Genomic DNA, 13,931 nt, shown 5'->3' with positions numbered 1-13,931 from the left:
CTCTGGGGCAGCCCCGGGGCCGGCGTCGCTCCCTTCCCCGCTGGTGGCGGCTCTCTCCCATGGGTGTCCGAGGAGGGCAGGGAATGATGGATTGGGGGGGGGGGCAGGGCCTGGGGAGTTTTACTTTTCGACAGCTCTTCCTCAAGTTGTTTTATGTGATGCTCTCCGGTTCCCCTGGGCCCTCACTTAGTGATTAAGAAAGCTGGTTTAGCAATTACAGCCAGGGACTGGATTCAAGCCTGGATATTCTTATTCCTGGCTTTGCTTGTTACCGCTTAGGACTTGTGCTGCCATAAAGCAGTGAAAATAGGCTTGGTGTCTATTGCCCGGAGGGGCTGCAGCTACTCTGGCATTTGTAAAGCATCTGGAGAGACCCGCACAAGTGTCACAAATAAACGTTATGCTTTGAAAAACGTCATTTTTGCAAGGAAGCACCCATCATCTTCGAAGAGGAACAAAGCTGGAAGCTTCTTCACGCTGTTACATGGGAATGCTTTTGTCAGCCTAAGATTTGGAGGCAACGCTGCTGAGACTTTCAGAGTAGGATGTAAAAAGCAGCTGAATTACAAATAGACCCTCTCCTCTGCCTATAATCTTGAAGCAGTTCCCCCAGATTAGTTATTTTATGTATAAAGCTCTGTACCAAAGAATTATTCACCACTTGCCATGTCTGACATAAAATTTTGGCCCCTCAGTGCACCATCACAGGAGAGCAACGTTAGGACTGTGATTCCAAATTCCTTGGCTCTGCTACTTTACACGTAGACATTCGATTCAACTTGGAATGCTGGTTTACATTCATAAAGGCCTGTCACTTGTTTGAAGCAACAACTTCTTTCTTAAAGTAGCTGATCAAAATGGGTCAGTTGAAGATTCACATGTGGGTCTGAACTAAGAAATGCTGTCACAGCTTTGTTGCTGACTGACATCTGTAAGACACTATTTTCTGCAGTGAGATTGATCCACTCTCTAAAGATACCCAGCAGGCTGTAAGTGCCCTCATTTTAATAAACAGCTTTACAATGTGATACATTATTCTAATTATGTTATAAATATTGACGGCAAAAGTCACTTTTTAATAGAGTTTCCCATCTTTTCTCATGATCAAGTTCAGTTTTCCCTTTTTGTATCTCATTTCATTAGAACTCCGTAATTTCCATGCTGAAATTTTTCCATGCTGGACATCTGCCTTGAGGTAATGAGGTGTGTAAACTGCACTTTGGCCAAAAAACGATTCTTTGTTGGCTCCACCCTCTCACATTTTTTCACTTCAAGGTTTTCAGAGATGACTGGATACAGGTGTCCTGGTCTTCTGGTTTTTTTGATGAGGAAAGGAACCAGATGGAAACCAGGTAGAGAAGGAACAACAGAACAGTTACATGAGTTCTTAACAGACTACATCAAAATGCCAGAGCATAGCCTAACAGATGAGTACTCTCTGGAGTTGTGGAAGATCAAAAAGGTGCAGTTCCACTATTAATTTTAACTGCATTAAACTGGGCTAAATGTAAGATGTTGCCACCTTCTTTATGCACCATGAGCTGCCTGGCTCCACTGCCTCTGATCTGTTGGTCTTGGCAGCTGAAAGGCTATGAGGGAAACCATCTCAAGAGACTGATGTGGCTGAAAACTAACCTGTCAGAAAATAAAAGGTAAAAGTTTTCAGGTCACTGCATAGCTGCCTGAAGAGTAGTACTCATGGGAGGTGACAGGTATATGTGGCTGAGCTAAAAAGCTCAAGGTTCAGGTTCATGGAGCCTGCTCAGATTAGATATGGGGGGCAGTGAAATGTTGGCTTATTTTTAACTAACATTTCTGAGCTATGTCTGTGAATTACAGATATGGACAGTGAACAGCCTTACAAGTGTTGTTCTTTACCTGAAGTCTTCATATTGCTGTGGACCCACAGCTGGAGTGAAACCTGGCCAGGGCTCCTGGCATGCTGGTGTGTGCTGTAGAGGTGAAGCAGTGAGGTTTGGTCTGAATTGTTTTGGGGTTTGTTTTTGGTTTTTTGAAATGCAGATCAGCCATTTCCAGAGAAAAAGATCCCAAAACATGAGAGGCTCTGAGAAAATGTTTGATCCCAGAGAGTAAACTCTGGCAACCTTGTCTCTGACCACCACTTCGGAAAAGGGATTCAAAGCTTAACTGGCAGGTCTGTCTGTCCACGTCAAGGACACATCCTGGCCTTCTGGTGAAAGTGAGCTGAAGGCAACTAAACTGTAAGCAATTAAAAAAATACTCATGTTTCTTAGCTACAGTTTTCAAAGAACTTGACTGATGGGCTTTTTCCACAGACCTGCAGGCCGGAGCATAATTTTTGGTAGGGGTTTTTTTGTGTGGTTGGATTTTTTGTGTTGGGGTTTGGGGTTTTTTTTCAGTAACAGCTTTTCCAGAACAAAACTGTGTAGCTGAGCTGGGGTGCTGTCTATCTGATGATTTTTTTTTATAGCCGCTTACCTCTGAGGGGACACCAGATGCTCAGATGTATGAGTCAACTGTCTGCACCTTTGTGAGTTACTGTGCAGTGACTGAGTGGACTAACTCTGAGCCCCTGCTTAGCATGCTGCAAAATTGTGGTAAAGTGCATGAGTTTAGCTGCCCGTGAAAGAGGCTGAGCCAAATGCATTTTACATCACATTAACCTTGAGATAAGATAGTGTAATTTGCTGCAAGATGAATTACTGCTACTCTGTTGATGGACTTGTTACACTGTGAAGACTTGCTGATATGTCTGAACTGCAAAAATCAGACAAAGGGAAGTGGAAAATTTAGACAAGGAGGGTAGCTGAGAGCAGAACAAGTAGCTGGACAAAGAGAAGATGGATCAGATGTGAAAATGTGGTTTTTAGAGGAGAAACTAGGCTGACTGAGCAAAGCAAAATTAGTAGGAGAGTGAGGTGGTGTGCAGGGGGAGGAGGGAGAGCAGCCAGTAGAACAGAACTGAAGTGGTCTGGACAAGAAAATGGGAGACCTAGGTGAGGAGCTGAAACAATGTGGAAAGGCAGGACTGGGGGGAAGAAGGCAAAGAAGTTGAGCTAAACATATGATGGGTCTCTGTCTTCCTTCTGTCCTCCAGAGCTTGAGAGGGAACTGGGTTTCTTGAATGTAAATTTTCCACTGCAGTCCACGAGGATTTGTGAAACCCCTGGAAAGATTTCATCCATCTGGCTTTAAGCTTAATTATGGAGATGGTTGTTTTCTGCTCTCTGTCAGCAGTTGTCAAATGACAGCACTATTGCCATGCTGGGTATATGTGATGCTTCGTGGTAGCTTTTTCCCTAGTTATTAAAGACATCTAAGTTACAGGCAAAAAAGTTATAGCATTAAAAGCACTATCGAGGCTTTGATGGCAGGAAATGCCAAAATTAAAGTAATTTAAAATTAGTAATTGTAGCATGTCATTTCCCATCCTTGCCACAGGATGTCACAATTTCTGCATATATGGTCCATCACAGTCTAACCTGGGTGTCGCCACTTCAGCACTTCAATTAAATGTGAAATGATATAAAATGAATTTGGCCCTTAGACCCATCCAAAGTAAGGCCTAATTTCCATTCCGTGTCCGATCTCCACCTGGTATATAATAATATATAATTGTATATATGTATATAATAAACACCTCCTTCCAGACGTGTGATTCAGAAGGAGCAGGAAAGCAGCAGCACAAGGCTGTGGTCAATGTGGTTGCTAGGTTTTTAATCCAGAAGAAGGCCTTCCTGCCAGTGTGTCAGAAGAGATGGTGAAGGAGAGTGAGAAAAACAGGAGAAGGAGGAAGATGTGGTCACTATTCCCAGCAGGAAGCAAAGGTAAGTCTCAAAAAGATGTTAAGACACATGCTGTGAAATCTAATGCTTTGTGGCCCAAGGCCTTGTCTCTGTACCAGCTTTTGGCTATAGTAAGGCATTATTATATCCATTGTGGAATACCTCACTTTTAACTTGTGACATTTTTTGTAAAAATGGCCTTGGAGTACTGCTTATGATAAAGGAAGCTTTGCCAAGGTGAAGTCTTTGGTTTCTTTGTGCAGTTTTTACTAAGAGCTCTGCTAAGAGAGGCATCTTGAGATATGACTACCAAAATGGAAAAAAATAGATGAAACTTTATAGCACACCTGTTCTCTATTGCTTTTCTTTTCTTAGTTTGACTGTTGGCACATTTCCTGTATTAAAAGCAATCTACAGATGTGGATAGCCTAAAAAGTCAAAGTTCAAAGAAAATGAAGTCACTTTGTGACCGCAGTTAAAGGATTCTCTTCAAAGCCTTTTGAAAGATTTCTGTAATGGTTTTGAATAGCACTTTAAAAGAAAAAGAAGGGAAGGTGGAATTAAGGACATTTTGACATTTTCAGCCCCTGGTTCAAAGAAGTCTCATTTGTGACAAAACCCCAAATTTACCAATACTTCAGGCATCCTCTGAAGGACATTCATATACTTTAGTTCACTTGGCTTGTAGGAGCTTTGGATGAGATTCTTATGAACAGGGATGACAATTGGATGATTTGCTGGCCTGAAGTCAGGAATAATTTGATTCATCTCAGCATGGAAAGGATCTTGGATGGAATTCCTTAGGCGACTAGCGAATTCCTACTGTTCTCACTCCCCCCATGCAATACTCAGAGGAATAAATGGCAATGCCAACATGTTAGCTTGAAACTTTCAAGTTCCAGTGCATTAAGACATTTCTCTTCAAAATTAAACCTTAGATTTCCTCTGTTCCTTGTCACAACAATCAGTGGTTGAATCAACAGAGGAGATGCTACGTCCTAGTCAGAGCACAAGAGGTAAGAGAACAATCAGAGGAACAACTTGGTGGAAGGGGAATATTGTGTTGACTTAACAGGATTTTGTCATATATTTCTGGCTTAGAAGTTGGGATGAGCTTATTCCTCAAAGCAATCCAACCACTTCTTGCTTCTGGAGACCTGGATGAGAAATGTTCTTATAGCTGGGTTGTGATTGGATTCCATATCTGTTTTTCATGAGGGTTTGGCTCCAGCCTTATCATCTGTTTGTATATTTAAAATGAAAATAAATTAACAACTGTATTTGCTGGTAGCTGTCTGTTGAGCTGGAGAGAAGAGAGAAAACCCACTAACTAGGAAAAAGAGTCCAACTGCAGGGAGAGAGGGAAGGAAAGAAAGCAAGAGGCAGCTGTAACTAGAAGGAGCTTGAGGAGGCATGGGAGATGTTTCAGAGAGTGGATTTATCTGTTGTGTAAAAAACTATGAAATGGAGTACCTTGCTGACCTCTGCAGTATTTCTGCTCTCCTTGTTCTTTCTCCTATTGTTTGCCAAAGTGCCTGGTCAAGTCTGGCTTCCAACTAGTTGGAAAACTTTTCTGGGGAGTGAGTGTTTGTGCTTGCCTGATCTGAAGGGAGCACCAGGGACTATTGATTTTCTGTGACCATTTTAGCCACTCTCTTCATGGAAATTAAATCACTGGGCAGAAGTGCTATGGAGACCCATTTCACCTTGTTATTATAATACAGTATAACTCCGCCATGCACTGAACTCTTATTTCCTCTTAAACAATTAGTGCAACACGATCTTAATCCTGTCTAATAAACCTTTCCAAAAAAAACACCGTACTTGTCATCATTTAATTGCAATCCACTTGACAAAGGTCAGCTGAGAGCTAGCACACATCCAAGGGCCCGGGGGAGGCCTACCATAAATAAAAGGGTGAGACAGCAGTAGCAGGACACTTGGGCCATGGGAAGAAAAAAGCTAGAATCATATGGGGGCTGAACAGAGCCCTTTCAAGGATTGGGAAAGGATGCATAAGTATCACTTCCATTGTGTAAGAAACCAAAGCCTGTGCTCTCTTCAGTCTTAAAAGTTCCCCTATTTTTCCCCTCTGTTTTTGCCTGTACCCACACAGCACTTTCCACATCACTTTCCAGTCTCAAATGGTGGAGACTGAACAGAACACAGTACAGGATTTAGAGCACGTCACTGGTGTCTTGACATATCAACTGTGAGGGCATGACAGGAACTCAGCATCTAGCGTGTTGATCTGGAAACATCCGCGCTCTGGATTGGACCCCTAGGAGAACAAGACCTGGAAGAATGCATTCTGGGTTTTAAATAAGGGACTAGAGTAGTTGAAGTTAATGATGTGCCAGTCAGACAGGATGCACAGAGTAAAATTTAGTGTTTGTTACACAAAGTACCAACCCAAGACACTCAATACTTGGAGAAAACACTGCACAGCATACTGTACAGCATATTGGAAACCAGGGCAAAATAGTCAGGATGTGGGCTTGAGCTGAAGGTTTAGATGCAATTTTCTGCCATGTAGATGACTTGTGTTCCCATGTCTCTTTTCCAAAAATAATTACACTCCAGCTATATAATGTATTTAGGAAGGTGTCAGTGTAAATAGGCTCTCATGAGAATGCCTCCGCCTGCCTATTATGTCTTAATGCTTCTTAAAATATGACCCTTAAACACTTGATAGTCAAGCCCAACTTTTTTTTTTTTTTTTTTTTTTTTTTTTTTTTCTGGAAATAAGGATTCTCACCTTGAGAAAGTGCCAGTAATGCTCATTAGACTTACTTAGAAATTCTCCTGGATCAACAAGAAGAAAAGCAGAAGAAAACAAGTGTTTGAAGATGTTTGAAGTTGAAACCTAGCTTGACCACCAATGTCAAAGAAATGGCTTAAGAATGACTGAATTTTCTACATTATTTTGTAATTTTGAAAGTAACAGCTGTGGGGATTCTAACTGGATTCAGAAGATATGTAACGTTGCAGGTTTTTTACAAGCAGCTTGCAGCACTCTACAGCTTATGTCTTTATGCAATATTTAAAAGGAGCGAGACGCTGGGATGTGAGTACATAGAATTATACAGCTGCAATCACTGACATCTCAAAAATGGAATGGCTCATGTATTTGTAAATACTAATGATTCCTTCCAGGCTTCCAGTTAGCTCCCGCAGTTTGTTGCGAATGTTAAACTGTTTTCTGTAGTGGAGCTTCACATTTCGTAAAATGTTATCAAGAAAGACTCAAATAGATTCAAACCAGCCAGATTTGCTACTAACACAGACATCAAAATGGCACGCCACCAATCAGCAGCAACACTTAAGGGGAAAAAAAGGACGACTGGAATGTGTGCAGTGGAAAAGAAGCGGAGCTACTGTATTGCTGCTTCTCTGTTGATTGACAGCTTAACACCATTCATTGGAGGGGCAGAAACACTGCCTGCTTTGCAGCAGCACTGGCCAGGCTTAGAAGTTTGTATTATGAAGTATTTTATGGAACTACAGTGAGGCATTTTTCTTCAATACACAGGCAAGTGGACCTGGGTTCTGAACACGATTTCCTGTAATGCATAAGCAGAGGCCTTAGGCGGCATTTGAAAATTTTGTGGGGTGACTAATCGGAGATCATCCATGCATGCATGTGGTGCTTCATAGTAACAGTGGCTTAGATCCCTGATTGCTTGGGGTCACATTCTGATCAGTTCCAACAATTCATATAGGGATTGTGCAGAAGATTGAAAGTCCTACTCTTTCAAGTCATGAGAAGTGAGAATGAAAGAGGGGTTTTGTTTGGAAATAACTATATAGGCAGCTGTCTTGGTTAACTGCAGTAGAGGAAAAAAAAAATACCTGAGGAGAGCAAAACTTTCCCCTGGGTGACGAGTGTGTATCACCATCTTCATGCCTAAACACTTTTAAACCTGGGCTATTTTTTTCTGATTTTTAACTGAAAACAGAGTCTGACTGCAGCAGAGGGACAGACCTTTGCAGATTCATGTCTTTTGCAGGATTAGTGATGCTATTTTCCAAATACAGGTTAGGATTTTCTATGTTACTGAAGCATAGAGACTGTCAGATGATATACACTTGTCTTCTTCAGCCATGCCCTTTGGTTGTGTTGGTAGCACATGCAGCCATTTGAGTGCAAACACCTGGCCTTTCCTTCCCACCAGTCTGCAATGGGATCTATGCCAGAATGCTTGGATTTTCATGGGTATTCCCTCCACAAAGGGGAGCAGCTGATTAGTCATCCCAGCAAGCCCCGAAGTAAGCCTGACCAGGCTTGAACTGCTCATCCAACATCAGCTGCTGCACATCTGCAACATGGAAAGCTGCCACATCCAGAGGCTCGGTTGTTCTTCCCTCCAGTGCATGGGGAACAGGCAGGTTTCTTTGTGGCATGCTACCAAATGCCAGCTTCCTTTTGCCATGTTACCAGGGAGATCACATACTGATTTTGCTGACCTGGCTTTTTGCAGTGTTGCAGGGCAAATTCATAATCTTTACTAATATGTTTGGAGATGCTTTCAGCAGGCAGCGAGAAGAGGCCTAGCATGAAAGTGATGATAGTCATAATCTTAGCACAAACTGGGGAGAGATGTGCGGGGAAAAAAAATGTGAGAAAGACATGAAGATCCTTTAAGTTTATACCAAAAGCAAACACTGATGTGTTTTTCTCCACCTCCTCCCGCATGAACATCCAGATTTCACTGGAGAAGTCATTCATCGCTAGAAACAGTGTTTTTCCTGTACTATAAAACGTCGGTTTCTTAGCAAGAGCAAGCAGTGGTGGCAATTCTTGAAATTAGTTTTGCTACCAATTTTGACTGGGACAAGAGTTTCTGCTCTGCCTGCTGTAGGAGTGTTGCTATCTTCTTTACTGTGGAGGGCTAGGCCACAGAGTCCTGGTCCCAGCATGAAACCGCAGAGTTTCTGGGATGCTGTGGGCTGAGCCCTGCAATGTCAAGAGACAGCAGTTCTGTTTCTAATGTGAAAAATGGTTGCAGTCTTGCAAGCTACCTTCACCTCCAGCCTCTGATGCTCTCTGATGACCGAATTTCTGGCAAGAGATGATCTGTTGCAATACTAGCTCGTAGGGCATTCAAAGAGACAGAAATGCCTTAAAAGTAATCTTAATTCTACTCTTGTTTCTTTAAGGACTTGCTTGCCAGTATGGAAGGAGACTCTCTCCATACAGACTTGCATGGTGATCTCCCAGGAGAGGATGGTTCAATCCTGTGATGCAGCATCCCTCCATCCAGAATTCACACCATAGTCCCAAAATGTGGGGATTTGCCTCTTCAGCTTGGGAAGGCATTACTTCTTGAGGTGATTTTAGCCCAATGAACCACTTGTCTTCATCTAAAGATGGGGTTTGAAGCTTAGAGGGGATGTAGTTCCTCACCTTAGAGTCTCTTCCATTGTACTAGACCAGAGCAAAGGTCTTTCTGTCCCAGCATTCATTCTCAGGTCACACTGCTCAGCTGATACGTACTTGGTAGCGATAGATCTGCAGCTCTGATCAAAAGGAGAAACTGTCCTGTGCTTGGGCAGTTGATATAATAGGTAACAGGGCCCTGACATCTTGCTCAGAGGTTTGAAGTCCTTTTTTTCCCCATGTGTATCTAAGCGTTGACCAAAAATACAGACAGCTGCTTTGACAATCAAAGACAGTGTTATGTTTGACTGGGCTGCTGGAGCAGTAGCTGTCTTATGTTTATATTAAGTCAAAGACAAAAATGTTTCTCTAGACCAGTGTTAAACAGTTTTCTTTTTTCAAGATTGTGAAGGGTTGGTGGTTTTCAGAACAGACACTATGGAAAATATCAAAATATCTTTGTCTCTCACCACACAGATTTTCCACGGCTAAATTTACCTTCTATATCAGAAGTGTGAGAAATCTGGAAAACCCCAGACTACCCCAGACTGCTACTTTCAACTGACATTGATAGGGGCTTACCCTACCTAACAGTAACAATTAATGTAAATATATTTTTGAGGTTCCTTGAAAAGTCTGTACATCTGAGTCTCTCTAACAGACAAGTACTTCTTTTTTTTGGAAAACCATTGTTTTAGTGAGCTGAAAGTGAAGATACAAGAAGCCAGCAGCAATCACTGCAGTGCTACCATGTTTACACATCATGAGTCACTGCTGTATGTTCTTTAATTCTGATAAAAGGCTCTACAGGAAAAATAATTTGAAACCCCATGATGACTGGACAGTCTCCCCATGTTCCACCCATTATCTCTAGTCCTTGTACTCTCACATGTGGCATCAGGCTGCCAAGTGACATGATAGACAGGGGGAGAGTCTTTTCTTCATTTTCTCTTTCAGAAACTCTGAGATTTTCACTGAATCTCTTTTCTTGCGTACTGGATCTGACAGTTTCCCAGCAGTCTCAGCTCAGTAGCCTGCCTTTAGCTATTACTCTTTGACTGGTAGATACATCTGTTCATCCTAGCACATACTCTTTAATATAATTCTTCTGCCACTGTCAGCAGGGAGAGGACGAATGGAAAACAAAAGCACCAAGTTAACAATCCTTACGCACAATGTAGTGTCAGAAAAGAGGCTGTGATCTCCCCTCTGTACTGTACTCCAAATTGGTGTAGTCAGTATGAAAACATGTGAACTGTGCTTTAATGGCAATTCCCTTCCTTCTCCTCCCTTCTAGTCCCTGCCCCTTCATCCCACCAAGTGACTCCTTCTTCAAGGGTTACAAACTATTACCATGCAGGTAGAGCAGCCAAAACAGCAGTGCTTCTCCTTAATCTATTTGGAAGGCTACTAGAGTTAAAATGGAGTGCTGCTTGCAGATATGTTTAGTCTCCACAGGTCACACCTTTGTGCAGACACCCTTGAAGTCTTCTCCCTCTGCCCTTGGTATACTTGATCATCATTTAGATGACTAAATTTTAACCTTCCTCTGCCCTTGGTATTCTGTAACTCCAGCAAGAGTATAAAATGTGTTATGTTTGGTCTTTTCCTGGTTTCTACAGGCCAAATCAATTTCAAACTCCTCTTTAAAAATAAAATATGTTGTTAAATAAAAGATACTGTTCACTGGCAGACTTGGGAAACCCCCTTTGAGGTTTTTTTATCACAGGCTTTCCCTCAGAGTTTGTGTTGCCATCACCAGCTCTATCTAGGCCTTTGGATAGTGGCCAGCAGATAAAGCTTGAAGAAAAGGCAAAGCTAGTTAATTTGAAAGGAAAACATGCTTAATATGTTGAAAAAACTAATAACAACCACTCTTTTGGAGAGCTGATGCATGCTTTTGATAGGCATTTCAATCTCAGCTCCATCTTGCCACATGTTTGTGTGGATTTGGGACAAGCATATTCTGGTCAACAAATGCAACCTGTATATCTTCCCGTTCATCACACCAGGCTGCATGGCCTCACAAGGAGGTGCAGAACCAGGAGGCTGTGTGGGCACAGGTCAGTCTGAACAGCCCTCCCAACCAAATGGGATAGCTGGGGACAGGCTATTGCACAGAGATTCATGGATAATTAAGTAGGTGAGTGAGTGTTGCATGACACCGTTTCAGGGGTAGGACGGCAATGCATTGGCAGTCTCCTCAGGAGCCTGCATTTCAAGGAGCTGCAGTCTCAGGGTGCCACAAAGGTGCCTCAATGGTGAAAACAGAAGAGCCTCATCTACCCATGTGATGCAATGTGGAGCTCTGGGCTTCCAGAACAGAGCTAGGTTCTACTTCTCATCTCTCTTTGTGAGAATGAGGGGATAAAAAAGAAAAAAAAAGAATCCTCTCCTATCATTTACTTGCTCAGGTAACTTGAGTCAGTGGTGTTAGCATTCACCTTGGTGATCCAGAGAAATAAAAGAACAAAATCTTTGAACTGAGAATGATCTTACTTCTGACCTGTCTTATTGGAAGGGTAAATGCTGAAAATAATGAAATAATTCTGTCTTGCCCAGGGCTCTTAAAACAACAGGGTTGCTTGATATTTCATGACTTGTATAGGGCAGGACCCTTTTCAATCTTTTACCTGACTGGAGTGTTCAGATCCCTAGCAGATACTCTGAGCTCCTAAGTTTTGCTGAGACTGAGAGCATGTAACCTGTTTTATAGGAGCTTACTGCTATTTACTTTGCATCACAGACCAAAGTAAATACCTCTGTGATTGACTAGTATGTGATAATCTGCCCCAAGTGTAAAAAACCTCATCCTTAAAGTTAGAAATCGATTAGATACCTAAAATACATGTTTTCTGTCCTTCCAAATGTTCTTGTCAGTATTCCTACAATTTTGGATCCCCTTAGTACCCGATAAACTGCCATTTCTTCTTTGACTCTTGCTAGACGTCATTAAAAGGCACAGCAGCTGCATCCCAGTGGGCATATTCTCCTTTTCCCCTTCCAAGCTGTGAGCAGTGTCACATCCACTGATGTGCAGCCCTTCCCACATTCCCTGTGTGGGGTGGCCCTTTGCTCTCCCACATGCTTGCCAGTCTATCCACGTGCAGGTATAACCCTGTTGTCATCAGGGCTGGCTGCGGGCACAAGCGTAGCATGCAGTTGCCTTCGGGAGCCGACAAAACTGGCAAAAGAGCCAAGCTGTTTTGTATATGGCAGAGACCTGGAGGGCAAGAGTGGCTGGTGATGCCTGGTTTGGGGCAGACTATAAAAAAGCAGCTCTGTATCTTTTCCCAGGGACCAGCCAGGCTGGCCCCCAACCGTGAAACAACATTTCATGTTGGCAGTAATGATGTCTGTGCTCGTTCGTGCAGTACCTGCAGAGCCACCTGTTCTTTGGTCCCACAGATCTCCAGTATTCTGTGCACAGAAACATAAGGAACAGAGCCCCCATTTTCCCCACTGCTTGAGTAGGGGGGGGCGGGGGGAAAGAAAAAAAAGATCTTTAGGTAGCATGCTACAACTTTTTGATCACAGAGCCTGGCTCTGGTGGAACTGAAATCCTGCCAGTTGCTGCTTTCTCAGACTGCAGCAGGTGACAGGTCCTCTCAGCTGCCGACACCGTTTTGCACCCTCCTGCCTGCTCCCTCCTTCCCTTTTCTCCCTGGTGTTACCCAAAAAGCAGGTGCGTGCCTGGTGTGCAATAAACCAATCTTAACACACTCAGGAGAAATACTGTATTTATTCAGGCCTGGGTGTTCAGTGGATTTTTCCACAAATCACACAAACAGCACGTTTTTGTGCTTGCTTTTATACACAAAAATCAGAGGTTATTACTTTTCCAAACATGCTTATTAGAGACTGGTTAGTGATTAACCTATGATTAGAATACAGTTTACATAATGCTTCTGCTGTTACGCATGCTCTTAACCTGAGCTGGGGTCTTTTTGACCTGTGGGTGTGTTTTTTAGTATTATAACGAAGGCAGTTCACCTTCAGGCACTCAAAAGTTAAGTTGCATTGCCAAGTAAATTAATTGATTAGTCACTTTGTCAGCTGGTCAAATAACTCATCCTCAACGCAATCCCAGACTATTCTCTTTATGGTCCAGGAGGTTCTACTCATTTTCTAGGGTTTGGAGACCAAAGTCTTTCATATCGCTAATCAAGGTCATCTTAACCATGCTTCAAAGTCTCACTGGATCAACCTTCAAACCCTTGTGATGGTCCCCACGGGGTAACTGTAACTAGCGGTATAACCACTGAGGTGTACTCATCGCTCGTTACGTGTGGCGGGTTCGTGGGGACCGTCTCTCCCGACAGATGGATCGGTTGTTCCTGAATGGGGAACGTTCGTGCGCCGAGGGAACGGCGGACACGGCTCCCACGGCCTGAGGGAAGCGGGAAGTGCGGGCGGCGGCCGCGCATCCGCACTCGGCGCGGGAAGCGGCGGCCGGCGCCGGGCAGGCGCCTCCCGAACTCCATCTCCCGGCGGGCCGCGGGGCAGCTCACCCGGAAGCAGCGGAGCCCCCGGGGCCGCGGGTGTTCCTGGCGGCGGTTGTCTCTCCGCTCCCGGCCCCTCCCGCCCTGTTTTTCCCCGCCTTAGGCTGTGGGTACCGCGCAGCCGCCCGCCATGTCGACGGTCGCGGCCGCCAGCTGCGACGCCAAGGGCGCGGGTGAGGCGCGGGAAGAGAAGAAGCCGCTGAAGCCCTGCTGCGCTTGCCCCGAGACCAAGAAAGCGCGGGACGCCTGGTGAGGGCCTCCGCCAGCGGCGGTTCCCGTCCC

At 43.8% G+C, this 13,931-nt stretch overlaps 1 protein-coding gene across 1 annotated transcript in view; it reads left to right on the top strand.

Annotated features, from left to right (window-relative positions):
• The first annotated feature begins 13,632 nt into the window (after nt 1–13,632).
• LOC113483493 (cytochrome c oxidase copper chaperone) overlaps nt 13,633–13,931 on the top strand; it is a 2,718-nt gene continuing 2,419 nt past the window's right edge. The window contains exon 1 of the mRNA XM_026855061.1: nt 13,633–13,898. Within this exon, the coding sequence (XP_026710862.1) occupies nt 13,780–13,898 (119 nt within the window). The 5' untranslated portion in view covers nt 13,633–13,779. The remainder of the gene's footprint in view (nt 13,899–13,931) is intronic.

The sequence above is a fragment of the Athene cunicularia genome, assembly GCF_003259725.1.
Source record: "Athene cunicularia isolate RWA chromosome 1 unlocalized genomic scaffold, athCun1 chr1_part1, whole genome shotgun sequence".
In the NCBI taxonomy this organism is placed as follows: domain Eukaryota; kingdom Metazoa; phylum Chordata; class Aves; order Strigiformes; family Strigidae; genus Athene; species Athene cunicularia.
This window is presented reverse-complemented; position numbering and strand designations above follow the sequence as displayed.